At 43.1% G+C, this 23,373-nt stretch overlaps 1 protein-coding gene across 8 annotated transcripts in view; it reads right to left on the reverse strand.

Annotated features, from left to right (window-relative positions):
• snx29 (sorting nexin 29) overlaps nucleotides 1–23,373 on the reverse strand; it is an 81,682-nt gene that overhangs the window by 48,633 nt on the left and 9,676 nt on the right. For 7 of the 8 annotated variants that reach the window (XR_009710285.1, XR_009710283.1, XR_009710281.1 and 4 more), the window contains 5 exons: nucleotides 20,350–20,435; nucleotides 9,103–9,209; nucleotides 5,452–5,568; nucleotides 4,043–4,098; nucleotides 3,506–3,587 (listed from right to left, as the gene is read on the reverse strand). Coding sequence is in view for 2 of the 8 variants with exons in the window: in XM_061264382.1 (XP_061120366.1) it covers nucleotides 3,506–3,587; nucleotides 4,043–4,098; nucleotides 5,452–5,568; nucleotides 9,103–9,209; nucleotides 20,350–20,435 (448 nt within the window). In the remaining 6 variants the exon portion in view is untranslated. The remainder of the gene's footprint in view (nucleotides 1–3,505; nucleotides 3,588–4,042; nucleotides 4,099–5,451; nucleotides 5,569–9,102; nucleotides 9,210–20,349; nucleotides 20,436–23,373) is intronic. The other variant, XR_009710286.1, reaches the window with a different exon arrangement.

Here is a 23,373-nt window from a genome sequence, read left to right on the forward strand (position 1 = left end):
ATCTTTTCTTTCTCCTCACACTTCTCCTCTCATAAAAGAAAATCAATCAATACACCAGGGCGACGTTTTCAACTTGGAAGCTACCTTGGAAAATCCCTCTCACGCCCCAGCAGGGGGCTTTTATCACAATTACCGCCATCATTCCCATCGCCTCCTCTGTTCCTCGCGACTGAGAGTCTTTGTCGGATAGCATCTCTTCCTGCTTTCCTGAGGACGAGCCACTAACAACACCCGAGGATTAGCCGTCTTGAGGCAAGCAGCGGGCAAATGCCGGCTGCAATGTAAAGACGAGATGAATTGGACACAAAGACAGAGAGGAGTGAAGCTGACTGATGAGAAGATTAAACGTGCGAGGTAAAGGCAGACAATTAAAGGCCCCGGCCGGACAGGAGGAGGAATGGAAAAATTGACAGTAACAAGGCTAAGAGAGCTGATTGACAAATTACACTTCAGCTCAAGAGCTCATCGGCTAAAATCGCCGGCACCAGCCAAATTGGGAAAGGGGAAGACAGGCCAAATTCCCATCCCACCTCTCACATGTCACATTCAGCTGCCAATGACACACCGACGGAGCGCTTTTTCAATGGCTGGCTCACCCGTGACGGGCTAAAGTGGGCGTCCCTCGTGTTCTTTTGTGGAGGGGTTCAAATCAAGGTGACGCATCGACGTAAGTGGGATGGTTGGGTGGTCAAATAATTTTATTTGGATCATAAAAAAAATCATGTATTTTGCAACCATATTGAAAATCCCCCTGATCAATTTGAAGAACTTTTTTTTTTTCCAGACAGTACTCATCCCTAATGTCTGAACTAATTGCGTCTTCCCTTGTAGGTCAGTAATGAGCTTACACAATATAGTGAGTCCGTCTGGTCGTAAAATTGAGTGCCTCCCCGCTTGCAAGGGCATGCGATGTAAATGAGACGGTGGATGTGATACCTAAGCGACAAGACGAGCGATGATGTTTCATCGAAGATTGATGAATATGACACCAAGACGAGTGTAATTGTCATCAGCATTGTAAAACATTCATCATTAACACAACAGTTATCTGGCGGTGTCACTAACCCGCCATTATCGCAACTGTAATTTATTTTTCTCAAGCGCTGGAGATGGACATTTAAAGCAGACTTATCATCACCAAGACAGAACTTTCTGGTTAATCACAAGGTCTCGCAGCCAGCATGCAAACGCAAGGCGCACTGCCTCTGAAGTTAACCCCAATTTATCCATTAGCTGAAACGGAAATTAAAGGTGCTAGGACAGAGCCCACTTTGAATTTCTCCAGGGGCTTCGGGACACGAGTGTCGCCGACGTACCGATGAGGATGTCTCAATTATTCATCGAGCGGCTTATTTATGCGGCTGTATATAAAAAGCTCAGAGAAGCAGCCAAGAAGCCAAAGACCGTTTGTTCGTGCGACTGCCGTTAATTGGGTGCGTTCGGTCTTCCTCACTAAGGTGGACGATGCTGGATGATGCATGAAATTAAAAGTTGGCGAAAAATATCTTAGCTATGTTCGTATTCGCATGGCGCTGAAATCATTATTTGCCGGCGCTTCATTTTCAGTTTTGTGTTGAGAATCAATGAAAGGAGCGTCTAATCTGGGAAGATGTTAAAGAGGTGAAATTCATGATTCATTGTTGGTGGTGGGAGAGTCTCACTCGCATCGCCTCCGAATTAATCATCCGCCGCGTCGCCGTCTTCCAAACATATCTGATCAATATGAATAGAGGAGGGGGGGAAATTAACAAGAGAGAATAAAGAAAAGAAAAGACGAGTGGGGAGAGTGGTTGGGGTCAAAAGTAGGAGGGGGAAAATTGCAGAGATGGATGATGCCACGATTTTACTGTGCTAAAAGAAGAAAAATAAGCTAACAACCAATCGTGCAGTTTTTTTCAAATCTCTCTAAAACACACTAGCTAACACTCCCGTACAGCACAAATGACTCGTGTCGGGTGACGTTCATACAAATGACGTTTCCTAACCCTCATCTCGTTAAAGAGTCCACTGCTGGGATTCTGGAGGAGGGAGAAGACTGCGGCCGCTATAATGTGCTCATGAGTTCACGAGGGGTGAAGGAAGGAAAAGTGGCCACTGATGATGGAGCGATTCCATCCCCCAAGCTTCACTGAGCTTGGTGGAAGTCATTTCAGAAAAGGTGGAGAGAAAAGTGACTGCAGGAAAAAAAAAAAAAAAAGGACGGCGAGAAAATAGAGTAGGAGCTTCAGCATAATGCTGCGCAAGCTGGTGGAGGGAGGGATGGAGACAGATGGGGGGATGATGAAGAAGAGGGGACTGAGGCGAGACTTTGAGGGAGGTAAAATGTGAGAAGTGGTGTTTAGATGAGGCTTTCCTCCTCTCAGCACATGGCTGTTAGTGAGCTTATTTTAAACCACAAGGTTGCTGTGACCTAACTTAGGCCCATAACCACCTCCCTTTTTAAAGCCCATGGTCATGAAAAGCTCAAAGAAAAAAAGACTTCATACTTAGAGGGGGGGGGGGGGGGGGTCTGTCCCCTGATGATGCTCCTCCTGTCTTTTAAACATTCGTCCGGACGTTCAATCACGACAACTAGCTCACCTTAACAACAATGACTCCAGTAACCTTGGCCATCCATTAGGCTGTCCAAGAACAAAAAGCCCTCTCCAGAGGGAGCCATTAGACCAATATAGCTCTGGGAAGGAAAGTTTCCAATGCGCCAGATGGGCTGAACTTTCTATTGGGCTCAAGAGCTGGACAACCGCCGACCTGAGAGAGGCTAATCATAAGATAGCGGTGCAATACACACACATTATCTATACGCACCGGAAATTGAATATTGCGATTAATTGCCTAGTCAAGTTAGCCAAGTGAGTCGATTAGGTATCAGCAAATGAATATTTGTTTGTATAAAAAAAATTATCTGAAGCAGTGATGGTATCTCCCAATTATACATTTTGTCTTGAAGTGACGATGGATATAATTTAAGTGTCAGACCTCGTTCTGCCCGAGATGTGAATTCACATCAATTATGTATAAACTGAGCCGAGCCGAGCTCGGGAGCAAGCCGTCCCTGATGTTCAGTTAGCGCTAAGGATGTGTCACCTGTCTCTTCCGGTCCTGAATGGTTTCACCTGACTAACATTACAGCTGTACCTCCTGGCAATGCCGAGCGTGCGTGTGTGCGTGTGTGTGTGTGTGTGTGTGTGTGTGTGTGTGTGTGTGTGTGTGTGTGTGTGTGTGTGTGTGTCAGAGAGTCAGCGTTCAAATGTAATACCTTGTGAATGCTAACGACAAGGTAAAAGTTGCATGAGAACTTGACAGATCCAAGCAGGAGCAGCAATTTAGTTTGTTGGACAACACTCCAAGTTACGCTCCCTGCACACTCTCCTTGAATATGTTCTATCAAGTTATTCTGAAGTCACTGGGTCAAAAATCCCACAATTGTATTTGTAAACATACTTTGACAAGCAAATCTTTTTGTGCTGCCTTGGATGACTCTGCCGTGCATTTGCAAACAATTTACCTGATAGACGTGGTAGGCGTTAGCAGCTCTGCCCTGCAGGAACACGGAAGGGATCCACACGTTGATGAGAGCACGATGCGCCCTTAAGGGACATAAACAACGAGCGCTTTCACTGCTATGGCCGATTACGTCCGTTATCGTAGTCATGATCATCGCCGCCGACGCCGTGCCAATGCGCACATTACAGCTTAGAGCGGTGAAAGAAGCGCAAAGTGTTACGCGAGCGTGTATCAAAGCCCGCTGAGAGAAGGAGGCGGAGGTGGGGGGTGTCATTTGGATATGAGGAGAGAGAAGAACATCTGGTCATCTTGGTGGGTGGTCAAAACGGATCAAGCGTGCCACACGATGAGACCAGAGAACTGTAGAATTTGTCATAGATGGTAAACAGAGTGATATTGTTTTGATTTTCTCCAAATCATTTTATGACCATTCCAATTATTTGCCATTGTTATGAGCCTGCTCATTAAAACCACCTCCGCCCTCTCCTCTTTCATTCAAAGTCATTCCTGAAGACGGAAATAAGCGGACAATCCTTACGTTTCAAAATCGGAGAGGCTGGGATCATCTGACGTCTGACTCAAATCGCCTGGGACCTAAGCGTTAGAGAGAGAAAAGAAGAAAAAAAAAAATCACATAAATATGGATGAAGTGTTGAAGTGTAACTGTTTACCCAAGTAAACATCTGGAACATTTGTGTATGTTGTGCATTGAGATGTTTTAACCCTAATGTGACATTGCCCGATGAGATTATGTGTTAGGCACACGTGTGTGAATCTATCAAGCCTCTGGCGATCTGCATCGGTCTACCCGGCGGTCCCTTGAGACAGCACATGAGCAGATTCAGATGTTGGCAATCGGAGTGGTTGTATGTGTAAAATGTAGGACATCTCTCCATCCAAGTCATCTAAAGCTGACTGAAGTGGCGGGGGGGGGTCTCGGCATTGCTCACACCCTCCAAGGGCCACATGCATAGATTGTTAGGTCACAGGAGATGTGTTAAAGTGACCGTGGCTTGAACTCTTTGAAGCTTCTGAGCATGTCACTCCAAGGACACGAGCGCTAACACGCTTACGCATGTCCAGTAGCGTGCACATTTATTGAGCAGTCCAACAAGGGAAGCTGGTGAGTTCAAAGATGAGAGGTCTCACCTTCGTTTATCCAAGACTCTCCTTAGATGGTGACAGATTGTGTGTGTGTGTCAGGGTGCTCTATATGTAAACCGATTTTAGTGTCATGTGTTTACGAAAACTATCCTGGAGGAAAAAAAAAAGATACGTTGAGGATAAAATATTGACAGCTACCTTGTCTGATCAAAAGAGCATCGTTTTAAGATGTACGACAAACAAATACTCTTGGCACAAGACTAACACGGCACATGATAAGACTTTTAATTTAATTAGGCTACGTGACCAAACAGTTCCAATTCCCTCTGGGAATTGTTGAGCTATTATTCTGACAAATTAATTGCCTTTTGGCGGGGGTAAACAAATTTTGTGTAAAAGGTTTGTATTGCCTGGAGAGTTTGTGAAGAAACGTGGGAGGAAGAACGAATGGTTTGACTAATGGTGTGCTAATTGTGATCCAAAAAGGCCTGTATGGCTGCTTGGAGCGGCGTAACAAATAATTGATGACAACCAATCAAAAATCAAACGAATCAATGATTATTTTTGATCATCAATTAATTGTTTGGGCCAACTAGTGTGAGGAAAATTAGTACATATTTTGAAAAACCGGGTTCATCAATGAATCGTCAAAATAATTGGCCGATTAATCGATTCTAAAAATAATCGATACTTGCAGTTGGTTGGTCGTTACACTCAACCAGCCAGCCTGGTCAGGCAAAGCGTAATGGAATCCAACCTACCGGCTCATCTAAATCCCGGCGAGGAAGAGTCAAAAGCGGGAAGTGTGGGAGCAGAGAAAATGAGTGGTTGTTATTAACTCACCGGTCCTCTCAACTCAATAAGTTCCTGTCTCATCTGCCCGATGAGGTGGTCCTTGGCCATGAGGGTGCGATATAGGCGCTCATTAAACTCGATCAACTCGCCGTGCATCTCGGCCACCTGTACCACACACACAGACAGACGCAGAGTTGCACAACATATCATTAGTACAAAACCCGCGGCTGTATTAAAAAAAAAAAAAAAAAAAAGGGGGGGGGGGGGGGTTATAAACTATAAAAGTTACAATCCTCAGTGGCGCACACACAGAAGGAGCAGTCTAGGTGGAGTCCAATTAAAATTGACAGCAGAAGAGATTTAGGGGCGCAGTTAAACTCCACCCTGTGGTGGAGGAATGGCGCCACAGTTGTAGTCAAGTCAAGTGGCGAATGCAGATTTAGAGCCCTGGCAGTCACAATCCTGCCAGCCAGCTAATCAATTGTCTTCAGCTCTAACGAACCTTGACAGCGCTATCCTCCATTCCGTGCGCTCATGCTAATAGTAGCGACAAATGATGTGTATGCGTCGGATGCCCAATCTCCCTAACCTGGCCGGACAGGTCTTTGTCAGGTGAGTGACAGCTGTGGCACACACAGTGCCTTTACACGAGGCCCCTGCTGCCACGAGCGCTTTGGTGGGGCGACGTCACATGACCGACGGGTGAGATAATGCTGTTATTGCGACATCCTCGGGCAGCACATTTGCTTTTTCACATACTATTTAAAAGAGCATGCTGTGAATTCTTTAGCGCAGTGTTTCCTTTGTTGCGGCAAATATTTTGGATGATTCAATACAGCAAATAATCCAAAATAATAAATCAAATCCTAAGCAGCTGTAATTGAGGTTGGATTCGGCTGATGTTATCTCCACATGCAACTCTGCCTCTGCTCAACCCAAATATAGATTTGACTCTTGAGTCAACCCTAACCAAGAAGACACTTAGAATCACTTTTTGACATCAAGTAATGAAATATGGAGGGGTGGCTATTAAAATCTATTTCAGGGGCAGCGCTACTTTTCTTCATATTCAATATGCAAATTGTAAAATGCTAATACTGAACCGGTCTGCTTTGGTGTCACCAAACTCATTGTTGTCGTACCAACCCAATTTCCAAAGAACAAAAAGCTTGGTTTCAGTTCTCTTAACTGCCTCCAGGCAATTTTTTTTTTTATATATACAGCAAGAGGAGCACCTGCACAAATAAATAAGAGCGTATTATTATTATCATATAGCTGTAGAAATACAGGGCGATGGATCGGTAGAGGAAAACCTTTTAATTAATACTGAAAATGTCTTTCAGCATCACAACCACAATGAAAAAGACTTTTTTTCCCAAGGAGACTGCGTTTTGATTCGTGCATTCTTCTTTGTTTGTCGTAGTATGGCTGTTAACTGCAGCTCAGAAGTAATAAAGAGAATTCAATGCGTGCCGTGTCCTCGGGCTGCCGCTTAAATCTCTCCTCTGTCAAACACACTACTCCAGCTCCTCGGGCAGTCTTATAAAATAAAAAATAAAAAATAGGTAGACGCTCTCTTCCATGCAGCTGGATTCGGAAATACTCCTTTTGAGTCAAAGAAACACCTGACAAACGCTAAAATAATGAAATATTGTCAGTCTGGTTTCACGATAAAGTCTTATGAATCAATTCTGTATGTAGAAGAAACACAAAAAAAAATATATATATATATATATATATATATATATATATATATATCCGTGTATATATATACACAGAAGAATATTTAAATATCCGGCGGCTGCAAATGACATTCAAAATTCTCAAGAGGAAAAAAAGGAACATCAATCAAATCATCCTACATTCCCGTAATGTTTTATGTAAAGAATAAGAATCCAGTTCACTTCAACTCATTACATCTTGGAGATGTCGCTTCCGACGGAACAGAGAAAGTGGCACAAGGACATGTACAAAGCCTAAAAAGTCAAACTTAAGTGAGAGTAAGAGGGCTGAGATTGGATTTGAAATTGGATGGCGAGAGGAGAAATGACCTCACTACATCTTCACCGGATGAAATTAGTCATGACAAATGTACTTTGCGCTGCTGCTAACGCTGCCATCTTTACTTTTTATTGGTTGTGTAAGCAGAGGCACACTGGTATCGTCGATTATTTTGAAATGTGGGAGGAAGCTGGAGAACCGAGAGGAGGGAGAAAAAAGAAACGAGACAACCAAAATATGACTATTGCCCGACGCATGTTGGATTCCATGCGTGACTCACTTGAGCACATCTGCTCCTCAACAGGAGGAAACATGGCTGAAGATGACGGAAGAAGAGGGGGGGGGGACAAAAAAAAAAGCGGGTGAGTAAGGACCGATATAGAACAGACAAGCTGTTCTGTCCACCATTCACTGGGAGTCAAAAACAAAAAGCCATTCCAATGCTGCCTTCTAATGGTGTCTGCAAATGTCACATAGGGAAGGCATAAGCTGATTTCTGCTGTCATTTGTCCACTGACGACAATGTTGGGAGCAAACATTTTCTAACTCTTGCTGGCCTTTAAATGCTCCACTCACTTGCATTACTGTACGTCATGTTCTCTCCACGTTTCCTCTGAAACGCAACATTCTGAGCCGGTGGCTCGTAATTGTTGTTCTTGTTCCAAATCTTTTTGGGATGGTTAATTAATGAGCTCGTGGATCAAAAGGGAGAATCCCTCCTCCCACTGACCTATATCACGCTTGCTCCTTTTTATTTACTACGAGGAGGCATGAGGCAGACGTAGATGTGACACTAAATTATATGGGCTGAAAATATGAATGCAGAGTCACAAAATGTGTAAAGTCAGATTGTTTTAAAGGAACGTCAGGCAGACTTCTGCATACGCACACGTTGAACTACAACAGAACCCCATCACCAAACTTTACGTCATCAATTTATGGGCTGCTTGACCAAGGAAGCTGTAGAAGAGTTACAAAAAAAAAAAAAAGTTTTCAAAGTCCTTTATTAGCTTGGTGATTGTTTTAACTGCGAATTTGCATCAGTTCCTTCTATAATCCTTTCATTTATTTTCGCACGACTCGGAAAGTTCAAAAGAAAATCAATTCCAAAACACTGTGGATAACCCACTGGCTTCCCACCCATCAGGGGAAAACGAGTTGCTTACAGAAATTTAAAATTGTATTATCGCCTTCAAAAGGGCTCTAAAAATATATGTAATAAAGCCAGAACAGCTCGAGCGGAAAATTAGATTTTTAAATTCATCAGGCACAATTAGGTGTTCAATTTCTCACTTAGACACTCTCTAGGGGTGAACTGGTACCGTTCCAATTACAAGACGGCATTCCAATGTTCTATTTCCCCCCCCACCACCACCACATAAAATCTAATAATAAATAAAATGAAAAAAAATCTTTGCTTTCTGCACCACACATATGCATATCCAGAGAATTGGCTCAAAATGTACAAAGTCAACCTCAGTGTAACACAAATAGAACAGAGGCCGGTCACAAACACAGCTGTGTTTCCCTAATAAATGCAGGTAAACACAGTTGAATATTTATCTTGCTCTGGCAGCCCTCATTAGGAAACCAACAAACCCTCTCAATGTGACATTTTCTCAAAAATCAATAGTGTGGTCGCTCACAAATGCGACTCCAGTAAGTAGCGAGGGTTGTGCGACAAGATCAAACACTCACCTCTATGAGTTTACGTTCGTAGCTGGCTGCCAACTCTTCAATGTCGCCCATGCATTTACTCGGAGGGGCAGGGGCGAGCGCTTCGCTCGACGGCAATACCGGCAGAGCTGCGAGAGACAGAAAAAGAATGACGCTGAAAATGTTTCCGCCGAGTGCTCCTCTCGGTTCCTTTGTGACACTTGCAGCGGCTTTTTGATCAAGATTCAAGAGAATAGAAGTCTGTATAATACACACGCTGGCAGGCTCTCAAGTGCCTTCCACTAAATTAATGTCATACCGGAGTAAAAGTCACACACAAAGGGTTCGACAAGGAAAACACACAAAGATGCTTAAGCACACAAATCCTCTTTTTCTTTGTTCGCACACGGTGCTGCAATGTAAGTCGGCAAGTCAAACACCGTTTTTTTTTTTCCTCCCCCTTGCTGTCATTTCTATTAAGATGATAAATGTCCCCTTGATTCCATTGCGGCTGCTTTTCAGACTTTTCCTCTCAGCTCATTGTTTCTTTGTAATACTGAAGCTCGCTCACAGGCTTAAGTCATCATGGCAGCGCCTAAAGCGTTGTTTCTAAGCTCATAAACATCAACTAATAGGGTTCCCTCTGTGGAAAGGGGGGGGGGGGGGAGTAAAAAAAAAAAAAAAGAGCGCCACTTGGCAGAAATGGAGGCGCTGTGTCTTTGCAGCGGAGGATGCGGGCAACGGTTTGATTGGATTTTCAGCACCGCCGAAGAAAATTAACTTTGGAATTTCGACGTCAACACGCCCCGCTGACACAGACAGACACGGCGGAGCTTGAAGGGAGAGATGGGAAGACATGCTCTGAGAGCAGAAGAAAATTAGGGAACTTAAAACACAGTGATGGGAATTTAACGTGGAAAAACTTCATAATGCGCATAGGTTTTGCTGACATGTGAGGGGTCAAATATTAACCTTCTTTTGTTCACAAAAAGAGTGGCACAAAATCTAGAATTCAGAACATTTCACGAAATACTCCAAAAAAAACGGTGCGCTGCAGATGATGCCACTTAGGAGCTGTCACAATGTAACTAATGTGGACAAACAAGCAGGAAACGAGTGTTGTGTGAGGCGGAATAAAAAAACGGTGTGGATGTGCGTCGGGGTGGGTGAGGAGCAAAATCGGGGATGACACCACAGATGTTTCTGGCTAAAGAAAATTGGGCTGACAGCTGGTGTGTAATAACAAAACTAACTGAGCGTCATTCCCCGACAGCTGTGTTGTGCGCTAGGAAACGTTGGGCTGCCCATGAGCAATGTGTTGCATCGGGAGCACCAAGTGTGTGTGTGTGTGTGTGTGTGTGTGCGAGGGCGTTTCCCATTTGCAGACTTGCTTCCTTGGACTGCTCACCTGAGCATTTCCATCCCATTGGTCCAACTTGAGTGAGATAATGAGCTATCCCAAATTGCGAACGATAAAAGCACGGAAAATAACTATCAATATAAACACTAATGTCTGAATTCACTACTGCCCAATTCAGATAAGATAAAAAAAAACGATGAGGTTGAAAACTATTATTCCTATTTTCAGACCAGCTGCAGGACAAAAGACTTGTGGATGGGGCAAAATAAATAAACAACATTAATCCTACCTCCGGGTCGCCTCTAAATCGGTTCAGGCAGATACATTTACTTGGGCTCTATTTTATTTACCTTTTCACATTTCAAGCAACTCTTAACTGATTATTGTTGACAAATATTGCAGTCCTGAGTAGAGGGGAAGGCATCACGGCAAGTTTTTTTTTTTTTTTTTTACTGAGCAGACTTGTAGGTCAAGACATCGAGATTGCGTCAACTGTGACCAATACCGATGAGCTCTGACATTTCCCGTCTGCTGTGATCTGCTTTTTAATACGAGCCGGATGGAAAGCGTGTAGTCAAATACCTTCAAAGTGACTGTAAATCTGATTCATCTTTATTCTTCCCTACGATTTTATGCGCCCAATCTCCTTTGTTTGTTTCTCATCTTATTTCCACCTTATCAATCATTCACTGCTGTTCTACTTAACTTGGCAGCACACTGCGCCGCAGTGCATCAGTGGTCCCTTGTTGCTAATCAAATATATGGGGAAGGCCAGCCACTCTCAGCTATACACAATTTTTTTTTTTTTGCACTGAAATGTACATGCAAGACATGCTAAATTAATTTGGTTTTCATTATAAAATGACAGGACTGAACACAGGAAGAAAGGCCAAAACAATTTTTGACAAAGGAACGCTAGGATGGAAAAACACACACATGCAGCGTCGGGTTAATCACGCACACGGGCCGTGCATTGTTGAAGGGCTGGCTAGGGAGCAGGAAGGCATCTGGCTGAGTTAATTAACTAGTGCTAATCAAAAGCAATCTTTTTTCATTTTCTAATCGCGCATCGTTTATTTCTCGCGTTCCCTTTCCTCAGATAACGGCGGTTTTTGTGGGTGTGTTGTGGAAGTTACATTCAGGGTGCCAAGAACACGTAAATGTTAAATTACTGTTAGCCGTGTTAACATATGGTGGTTCACATTAAGTAGGTAATTTTTGTGTAAACAAGATTAAATTTAATCCTGTCGTCAAGCAGAAGCAGAGCTGCACTGTGTTGGGTTTGTTTGTGTCAGATAACTGCGATCAAAAGAAGGAAAACCCGGAAGCAATTGTGGTCCAAAATGTTGTGGAAAGTGGGGAAATCATTACTAAGTCATTACCCGGAGCCTAAATTTAATTTGCGGCACTCATATCGTTTTCCCGCTGGTACAAAGTGGCAAATTATTGTGACAAGAAAGCCGGACTTTTCAAAATCGATACTCATTGTGACTTGGGAGAAGTTAAAATACGTGGAGTGTGGCGGTTCGGCAAAATTAATTCCTCCATAGGGGGATGACAAACAAATCTGAAAATGTTTTTCTCAGTTTTAAGAATATATTGTCTCCTCCTGTGAAATTACTATTATTATTATCGCATAATATGAAGAATATTGTATGTATGAATCCTAATCCGACTGGAGACCATAAAAGCTAGTCATATCTCGTTTTTTTTTTTCTTTTTTCTCACGACAATACAGTATATGCTTTGATTGTAATTACGCGCATTACCTTCAGGACCCCGTTTTTCTCTGTTCTTTTCTTCTGTTCCCACACTCCAGCAGTGACCCACTTTCCTCACGGGGATGATTAAAGTTTCATTTTATCATCTGCTCTAATCTGAAGCTTTGCGCCTTTTATTTAAGCTTCACGCCTCCCAGCGTGACGGCGTCGCACGGTTGCTTTTGATGGAAAAAGATAAGATGGGGAGGCTGCTCGCAGACCGGGCGGGGTGCGAGATCAATATTGGGATTATGCAGAGTGACGCAAGTTGCGAAATATTAGGTAGTGGCAAATGTGAAGGCGTGTGGGGAGCTTTGCCAAATATTCACGTCATCTGAGAGAGAACAAAACTGATTAGAGCGTGTGTGTGTGTGTGTGTGTGTGTGTATGTGTGTGTGTGTCGGAGGGCTCCGATTACGAGTGGTCAGGTCGCACAGTTGCAGTGTGATGTCATTTCCTATCGACAAGAAGTAGCAATACACTACAAGACAAAATGGCGACCAATGTGTGCAACCAGGTGTTCATGTGCGAGCGAGGGAAGCAAAAGCAAATAATTATTCCTTTGATCGAAATAAATTATTAGAGAGGGGGGGGGGTTCTGTGACCCAAAAATGTCTCGGCCAGAAAACATGGCAGCTCAATCTGCTGCAGTCCTATTAAAAGAGTTATTAAGCATTCAGAGAAGGTGCACACACATGCCGACGGAATTTACATTTGGCGAATGTATGGCATGCAAAATGCATGTCTGCTTACTTGGGTTCGTCGAAATAACCACACAACGCTACAAGCGGGCCGAGCGTGCCCGCTAAGAAATTCAACCGTTCTTACATGAAGGTGACATGTCCGTGGTCAAGAGCTTGGCTTGGCTTAACCTAGCTTAGCACTTAGCTTCTACTCAAGCCACAACAACCGATAGAAAGCATAAAAAAAATGGGCCGTGTCTCTCATTTGTTCGTAGCACTTATCCTTCAGCTCGGAATTAATATGTTAATCATCCGCTGATCTGTTGGCGCAGCGTGGTGTAATTTTTTAATGAGGAGTTGGAGTCCCTGGAGTATTTATTAGCAACGAGTAGACAACATTTCTGTGAAGGTGTTTAAGTGAGAGTATGTTCACTTTAGTGTCCAGTGGTGGTTGTGCGCATGCCTGAAGGGGGGGGGGGGGGGTGGGGGGAACTGGTAGTAGTGCGTTTAAAATAAGCATTAAGAATTGATGTTCCCATCTGGAGGACAAGGAACAGCAGGGGAGAAGAATTTTTCTTCTTCTTCCAAAAGTCCAGAAGAACAATTTCATTTAGTGCCAAATGAAATATTCTTTGTACTTAACGGTGAATTAAAAAAAGAGCGAGGACGGAGCGTTGAGGTGAGGGAGGAAATGGTGCGGCCGTGACCTATTAGCAAGTGTAATTTCGACATTTCCGATTTTAGATCAGAGGAGTGATGGATGGAATGAGATGGAGGACAGGGGGGAGGGGGGGGGGGATTGGACTGGCTGCCATGTCAATCGGTAAATAATTGATTATTTATTATTTCGTTTTTTGAGTCAGAAAAATGTTCTTTTCGATGACTTCATTATAACTTCAAGTAGCCTCATCAAGTAACAGTGAGACGAACGCTGCAAATCTGCCCACTTTTCATTTAAATGCGCTCAATACACACCAAGCGGCGCCCGCCCTTCAAATCCAACTTCCCAAACAAACATGACCAAGTGCATATGTTATCTAATCAATAGGCAAAGTCATTATGCTCCACTCTGACATTAAGACAGCTAATCACATCCGCTTTCAATCAGCACCACCTGCTCCTCGCCCGACGCACTTATAACAACAACAACGACGACTCGGAGGATGTTGTTTTTGCAAACGTTTCAACATCGCTGTGACTCACACGCCAGACCCACTGAGTGCATCGGCGCTAATAAGTTCCGACGTCAAAACTTGTCCAAGTTGATTAGGTGGCCTTTAATCATGCAAACTTATCTGCAAAGTGTTTTTTTTATTTTTATTTATTTCAAACGCCTAATCAACATCTCGGCTCCCCTGCACTAAACATGAGGAGGATGCCTGCGAACTGTTGCGACATGACCCCCCGCAGTTGTTTTGACACACTGGATTGCGTTAAGCAGATGCTCTCCATAAAACAAGAAGGGAGTCAAATTAGCTGTCTTGTCACTAGCCAAAAAAAAATAAAAATAACCTGTTAAAGATTGAAGGGTTGTGAAAGAATACTCCAGAATGGCATATTTTTTCTTTGTGTGGTCAAAGGTCTATAAAGCACATACAAACTTCCTTATTTATAACCTCACGTCCGCTTTGCATTAGTGCGCTTTATTAATGCAAACACAGAGAAAGCGGAAGTGGAGATGGGAGACGAAAGGGACGGCAAAGGTGGAACTAAGAGGAAGAGAACGTAAAGGGAATGGACTCCGTTCTAGTTTTAAATATTTCAGCCACGGATTGCTGTGGGAAAAGAAGAAAATACTTTTGATCCAAACTCCAAAAGGACTTTTATAAAACAAGCACTTTGTTGAGTTGGCTCGTGCACAGTAGGATTCACTTGGGGGGGTTACTCGCTAAGTGAATTCCCTTCAAGTGAGTGTTCATTATGCTGGGTGAAATGCATCTATCTGGAGCCAGAAAAAAATAAAATAAAAATAAGATGCTGTGGGTGTTGCATGTGCAATAGAGTGAGCATGTGATAGATGCTCATTTGTAGGATTTGCTTTAATTAGTGTAAGAGCTTCTGGCTGGGAAACACAACAGTGAAGGTATGTTGAGGGTTCAGTCGATAACTGCTATTAATAAAGCAATCTTAATTAAAAGTATGCAGAGTTAAACTAGAATGGTACTCAAATCACAAATATATCTATTTTTCTAGCGACATTTAACATTTGATTTGGGGGGGGGGGGGTTAGTGCCCCCACAGCCTCCCCTCTAGCTCCGCCAGTGTCCGGTGTAAGACAATCTAATCCATTACAGCGATTCAGAACTTTTAATGTGGCTGCAAAGGTGGTTTTACAAAGTCTTGCCTTTGTCCCAAAACCACAGAAGCATAAAAGGAATGAGCCGAGGTGCCGCAAAGACCTTATGAAGAGACCCCCCCCCTCTCTCTCTCCCTCGTTTCCGCAGCGCAGGTATTTGACCAGAACTAAAGAGCCCTCTGGAGTCAAGATGAGAAGCTTGTTAGAATAAGAAACTCTCGCAGCACGGCTCATTATCAGCTCCTTTTTGCGGCTCACTCGCTGTAAATCCCTTGCTGCTTTACTCTCGGCCTGTCAGGAGGTGACGTGTCAATACAACTCAGAGGTTTGACTCTAGAGAATGAATATCGGAGCCTATTTTACATGTTTTTTTTTTATTCCTGGGCCGCCCTAAGGAAACTATCACTTGGGATCTGAGATTCTAATTTGATCATAAAAAAATGACATCTTAAACAAAAAAATTCCCCCTTGTGAATTGATTCACCGAATTATTTACAAAGGACTGTTCTTTTTTTCAGCCGCTCTATAAAAAAAAAATAATAATTGTATTTGCCCTACCAATCTAATTGCTGTGTCTAATAAAGGTCCAACCAGCGGTTCTATATGCAAATGAGTAATTAAGGAATCGTTAACGTCCACTCCCGGCTTAAAATAGGGGTGGAAATGAGGCATGTGCGCACGGGTACAATGTCACGATGACGCACAGATTCTTGCACAGGCTCAGCTGTGCACTCGTGAAAATCACTGGCTTTCATAAGAATATGATGCAACAATAGATTCAGCTTGGCTTTTTGCACTTTATATCAAAGGCGCAGTAGTGCATTGAAAAGACGCATGAAGAAAGGACAGCGAGAAGAGCAGACGAAATATCTCCACTTGGCCACCACCGCCATCGCTGTAACCAAACACGTGTCCGAGTACGACAAAGGCCGGTCTGACAAACTCGCCCCGTGTCCCCGACATCCTCTACCTGGCAAACACGGGGAATGTTTAATGCTCCCTTCGCCGCCCCGCATGCTAAGAGGAGCGTTATCATCAGCGTGGGCACTCATGCAGGAAATGAACAGCATGCCTGGACCCTGACAAGGCACCGGCGGCACGTCCGACGCCGACTGGAAGGCCGGCGGGATGTCGAGCTGGGAGCAGATGCAACCACTCGGGAGATAAGGATGCAAGACAGACTAGGTGGAGAGATTGTAAAGTCATACTGTGGATGACGACTTATCCGGATTTGATAGCATCGTGTTCATCCACTTGAGTGTGCATGTAAAACTTGCATGGCAGCAATGTGGTGAGTTTAAGCCTGCGGTTACTTTGAGCGCCAGGTACAGTAATGGCCCGAAGGTGTGTGTACTTGTGCGAGTGTGTATTATTGGAAAAATCAAAAACAGCCAGAGGCAACGCAGAAGGTGAATCTCTCGCTATATACACACACACACACACACAACAGGACTTCCCTCAGCTTCACATGAAATTTCAAGCTCCCTTAACTGAATTTGTAATTCTAACCAATCCATTTCTCCGCATCAAAACAAAAGTGGAATGCCTCAGATATTAAGTGGAATATCTCCACCAAGGCCTAAACGTGACTGTCTCAAGTACACGACACACTCTCGCGCCAGTAAGGAGACCAAATAATCTCTCAGCCAGAAATTAACGCGAAGAGATGACAATTTAAGTTGCAGACTCGCCACTTGTGGACATCAAGAGACCTCTAGCAGAGAAGGATGATTAAAGCGTTCATTAAGAAGCCTCCGCCGAGGTGATGAAATGTGTCGCCCACCCCTGCGGTGCGACACGGAAAATACACACACGTAATAAACCTGGACACAAAATTGTTGACAACACAAAGTCACGTTATTAATAGCCGGCGGGGCTGCTTGGTTGATTGTCTTGGATGAAATGAACATCCCTCACACCTTTGAGCTGGTAAACAAGACCAATCTGCTAGTTTTAAGCTCAAGTCACATGGAGGATGACTCATCATTTGCTCTTTTACACGCAGCCTACTGAGACTTAAAATAATTTTTCTTTTTAAAACATAAAGCACTCGCACGTTAACAGTTTCACGCCGGCCAACTGTCTTCGGGGGGTCTCCGCTTGGTCTCAGCCTAGTCTGCAGAATCCAAATGAATCAACTAAGAACAATAGCCGATGCACTTTTGCCCTGAAAAGATGCATGCCTTGGCACATTGTTGGATAACGACTCCCTTCTCGCCACCGTGACCTGTTTTCCGACCGCCGAGCCCCTCCTGGAAGGCGTGCTGCCACCCCTGTTAAAAGTAATGAATAAACACTTGCCCACACTGACAGTCTGGGAGAAAAAAAAAAAGGCCATTCCAAGGAATTAAGTTTTAATTAACATGCACACACACCTTCCCTGATCAATTTATATTCACAGATCCCCCTTGTGTAAAACCAACAACAGAATTTACACAAATACACAAGTGGCACGTTAAAACAGCAAGCCTGACCTCGCCCGGGACCGACAAGGGCAAAGCTAAACACGGTGAGGGACAATAAATGCAGAGCTGTGCGTGTAATGAATAAGTTACGCACGCCTATTAGGACAGGCAGCGGTGATAAATGCCTCTCATTCACTCATTAGGCCGTCAGCGGGAGCAAGAGAGACTAAAGGCCACGGAGTAACCTTATTTGCTTTTTAACAGCCATGTAATGCATTTCCTGATTGGAGATGAATAAGCCTCTGCCCGCCGCCCCTTTATTTACGCTCAAATTAAACACGGACGCGGCAAACAGGCAAAATAAAGAGTGGCCTCTGCGTGAAATTAAGAGTCAGCCGGACAAAGTATATTTAACTAAGTACGATTAAAAGAGTGAACTTTGGTTTCTTCAGGAACATAAAATAACGGGCCACGTGATAGACATAGGATTAAATGAACATCAATTGGGTCTGGACCTGAAAACGGAAAGGAGGGAATTAGCGGCCCTTGACCCCCTCATTGATCTCCTGTCGTTTCTCCCGAGAGCCGCGTCAGCACTGAACAAGTTAATATCGCTCGAACACTGGCTTGGAGTTGGCACTCTAATCTTTTTAATCTACACCACAGCAGGCCAATTTATACTAGGCTGCATGGCGCAATGGGCCATCTTCAACGGCAAACGGCCACTTTCCCTCTGATGCAAAGACTATCTCCGCGGAGAATCGATCTCTTGGGCAAATCATTCATTCAAACAGCAAACGGTCAACCAGGAGGCCATTACAGCTCCTCTGGGAGAGAGCCAAAGCATTATTATCTGGAAGACGGCAGCGAGACGCTCGACATTCTCTGGGAAGAAAAAAAATGATTTGCTTTTCTTAACCAATCACAGCCCTCGAGTCTAATCTTGACTATGGAACATTGCGCCGATTGACTTCAGCGTTGAATTTCAAGGCAAAGCATCTTCACAATTTCGTACATTCTGTTCAACTTGCACGTCCACTCGGCTTTGACTAATGAGGAGTTCTAGGAATAGATCACGACAAAAATACACACATCTTTTTGCATTACGCTACACATGATGATCGTTGTGCTAATGCGGCATGGAAGGTACACAAATGCGTGCCCGGTGCATTCACGCGTAATCTCCGCTCCAATCTTGTACGACGTATTAATATAAGCATACCCTCAAAGACACTGTTCCCTTTTACAGAAGAAGAAGAAAAAAAAAAAAAGAAAGGGGGGAAAATCCTGCAACGGCATCCTGCAGGAAACAATTAATTATCAGTCCATCACAGCAGAGGTAAAAAGGAAGCCTCTTTAGCGGGATGCCAGCGGTGCTACCGAGCATTTGAGAGAACGCGTCCGCGGCGCTATCATTAGAGAGAGGCTCTGATCACAGGGAAGCATGCTGACAGCACGTAAAAAAAAAAAAAAAAAAAAAAAAACAGCCATTTGTCTGTCAATTCACACTCCTCCCTCAATTTCTACACCCCCCCCCCCCCCAAACCTTATACTTGCTACTCTTAGAACCCTGCAGAACAGTGGTAGTCAACATCAAAAGTAGGCAAGAATAAGGCACATCATTAGCGGGCGAAGACAGAGGAAAGGGAGGATGAAATCATTTAGACGCCGCCGTGGAGAGGAAATTGCTACGCCTGTCGACGGCAAAGACGAAGAGAGAAAGGCCTGAGTCAAAATAAGAGGAAAGTACGCCGGATCACAAATGGCAACTCTGATTGGATGATAATCAGCCGCTCTGAGCTCCGATCATCACCTCTGTGATTTTTTTCTTTTCCCCCCACAGGTGTCCACGAGCGACCAAGCCTTGTTTGAGACGGCAATTGACAGGAAGCAAAGATGAAACGCAAAGGCCCTTGTTATGTTTTAAACATGACGCCAATAAGTGCAGACACAGCACGGAAGGTCCCGGACGGCTTAACAAGCAATGTTCGTCGCCGAAGCCCACCGCCCGTGTTTGACCTCCTGACGAGTGCAGACTATAATTGGTGGGCGGTGGTTTATTACAAAACAGAGGCAGACTTACGTACCTTTAGGGTTACTGAAAATTAATTACAGGCCACCACAACCATCTAAAAAAAAAAAGGCTAAAATTTACTAAGATTTAAAGCTATTATTGTTTCAGTCCGATGGAAATTCAGCGTGTTTTTCAAATTTGTTATTTTTGCTGTGTTTTGCTTGTGATGTAATCACAGTTGTCCTTTTGCACAAAGTTATCTCAGTCGCAAATTCCGCCCAGAAATAATTATGCTCTGATGTACTTGTTGTTTTAGTCCTCGTGAAATTTGTCCTTACCTTTCACTTTCTGCAGGACAAACAAATAAAGCCCTCAGGCTGACAGAGATAACGGCTCCCCTTTTGACCCCCCAAAAATGCAATTATCCATTATTATGTCCCTCTCTAATCTGCCTAGTTCATTGTATTTGCTCTCAAACAGCGGCAGTTTGTCTCACTCCTATTTACACAGAGCCGCGCTTCCGTCCCCAACGCATCTGCACTTGACCTGCCGTAGGCAAAGTTATTGGCCCCGCCCCCTTCGCAAAACACACAAATAACCGTGGTGGTATTTGCCAAAGCCTCACATCACTAAAAGTGAAATTAGACACTTGAGCCACTTGAGAAAAGGCACCGGAATTGATATGGCCTCGCCAATGGATTCATGACACTCCATGTTTGAGAGCAAAATATGGACGAGCAACCTCTGTGTGTGTGTACGTGTGTGTTTTACCGTCATTGCCCTGGCTCCCCTCTCTCTTCAGCATCTGCACCGCCCCCACATACTTCTTTAACTGGACCTTCAGGACCTCATTTTCCCTGCACAAATAGACACACACAGATATCACATAACCAATAACGGCTAATAATAAAAGAGGTTGTGGGCGCGGTATGGAGGTGATTTATACGTTTTGCCCGCCTAATATTCTTACTGGGAATCCATTAGAGACTAGATCAGATTGGTTTCAGACTATATTTGTAACAGTGTGTGAAATGATGTGTAAGCTGGGGGGGAAATAGAAATAAACTCTTGGAATTAGAGAGACATGAATAGGAATCAAATGATATTCCAAATTAGGGCAAGAGATATGATATCAAATGTTTTTGGGGAGGCACAAAATGAGCGAGGGACTCTCCTTACAAGGTGTTGATATCAATCAAGGTTGGAGTGAGGCTTTCTGCTCTTGCCAGTTCAATTTAATTTAATTATATTCACAGGCAAATCGTCGGTCATTTAGAGAGATATCGGAAAATTTCATTTTACTCACAATGAATCTCTGATCTGATTTGAACATATATAAATGATTCAAATTAATATTGAAATGTAAAGTAGCATTAGTATGTAGGAAGAAAAAAAAAATCTTCAGAATTTGGATCCAATTGGTTGGTCCAAAGTTTAACAGCCTACTGAGATCATCGGCATAACCTTTGACTGATGATTTCATGAACAGAATTTATTGAAATATCCGCTGATTTGAGAATAATAACTGCAGGAGGAGATATGGAGGTAGCGGTGAGACCCGTCTAGAAGGATTTCCTATTAAAACCTGACATTTACTTTTATAACATGACAGCCCGTGTCAAACATTTAATGGCACCCCACAATTTGAGATACTGCAAATTTATTCCTATCCATATTTTTTGTTGTTGTCTTGTTTGATCCAATAATCTTTTATTTACAGCAAATGTCTCCTTCCGTGAATAAATGATTATCTGAAGTAACAATACTAAAGCGTTTCTGTCTTGCCACGGTTGTATTTTTTTTGTTGGTTTGCGTGGCCCGATAATGAACTCGTTTTGTTGAATTATTGATCCTTCAAAGCGTGAAATGTTTTCTGCTGATGTAACACTGGCTTGTTGTGTGATTCAAGACGCAGCATGAGCTGAAGTATGCACATAAACTGCAAATGTAGCTCCTAAAGTGGCATTATTGGTGCTTAACTTTAAGAATCGGGTCTAATTATGATGATCATCTTTTAATTGGTAACATTTGGTGAACGGAAGCAAGCTAATAAAACAAGATGCTTTTTTTTTTTCCCTTTCTTTGAAACGGTGATTAAAAAATGGATATATAGAACTTAATATTTCTCTTTAAACTAAGATACCTACAGTAATTGCCAAAGGTGAGTCAAACCACTCGAGTATTTTATTTTTTTTGCATCTCCCTCAACACTTTTTTTATTATTATTATTTCCATGCTTCTGAGTCACCTTAATCCACAATAACACAGCGAATTGGCTGTTCTATGCTCTGCTTTTATTTGGAAGTAATAAAAGGGAGCTAGCTACCAAGACACTTTCACTGAGATGCGTGACACTGAAAAATGCCCCTGAGTGCAATTTACGCTCATTTCTCATTTCAAGGATGAACTAGCCAACTCCGTGTGCACAATTATTAGGCAGGTGACCATCTCATTATCTTTATCGAAACCATCATAATGATTATCGTGTTTTTTTTTTTTATCTGTGTTTAATTTAATTTTGGTCGCCTGCGTATTGCGTTTCAGGCTGCATGTGTGAGCGTGCCTGTTCGACCACCCCCTTCTCCCAATGACGGAGTACCTCTTCCCAAACCCACTCATCTGGCCACCTTCCCATCTTCTCGCTGCCGAAAGGCTACTTTTTCTTGTTTTTGGCCAACTGATGGTATAAAAAAAAAAAAAAAAAGGGGGAGGGGTATTTTGGTTTGGAGCACATTTAGCCCAATCAATGATTCTACCAAGAATTTTGAAAATTTGACTCGCTGTACTTGAAACTGGCAATGTTTTCAACTGTAATAACCCAAAATGAAAAATCATGCTTAAATCAACAACACAGTTTCAAATATCTCAGGAGCAGATGATTTGTCCAAAAAAATGACTCACTACCCTTCCTTCTTGATGTTGTTTTAACACCAGCTCAATGTTTTCACAATGTTATCCTTGCTGACTACGACAAAAAGTAAACACATCTTCCTTCTTAGTCATCAAAGCTGGTTATTGTGTGTAAAATGTCATCAAGCTCACTCACTTTGTTTCACAACATTGACAAGTGAGATGTCCAGGAGATCATTCATTTTGCCTATATTGAAAGAGTTCTATACTGACTGGAGCAGATGTGTTGTAGTCATATAAACAAAGCCGGGGTTTGTGAGTGTGGGTTGATATGTGTGAGCGAGGATCTTATATTTTTCTGTTCTATTTGGGTGGATGACTGAGTAATACCTCACCTATATATCTAATCTCTTGGCTGTGAGTAACTTACAAAGTGAACAGCAGGAGAGGCTACAGTAAATCTGCTCAATTCTATTTAGGGTAACTCACTTGCCTTCTGTCATCCGTAATACAGTGGAAGAGTCGTCAAGCTTTTGAATAATATTCTTTCAAGTCGACGTTATATAGAATTGAACCTTGGGTCTCAGTGATAAATGTCGTTTGGTTGCTTTGCCTGGTTTGGATCCGACTAGAGGTTCACCTCCACCATGGTAAGGTGACATGCATTTTAGATGTTTACAGGAGTGAAGGAATGGCTGCTAGTAGTTTATATTGCGATTGATTGACAGCCAAGCTTGATTTGTTATTCCCACCCACCGTTGGGTGATTTCTAGCTGCCCATTTTGTAATTAAGACTTACAGTCCTGGAGGAAAACGGCATCATCTGGCAACTCGTTATTTTGCATTGACTAAAGCCCAACAGACACATTTTAAGATTGGTTTGGTGGGCTCTTAAGGTGTGTTTTACTATAGTGCTGTAAAATGGCTCCAATTAGTAGTTCTTGT

Source organism: Syngnathus typhle, linkage group LG18 (assembly GCF_033458585.1).
Source record: "Syngnathus typhle isolate RoL2023-S1 ecotype Sweden linkage group LG18, RoL_Styp_1.0, whole genome shotgun sequence".
NCBI lineage: Eukaryota > Metazoa > Chordata > Actinopteri > Syngnathiformes > Syngnathidae > Syngnathus > Syngnathus typhle.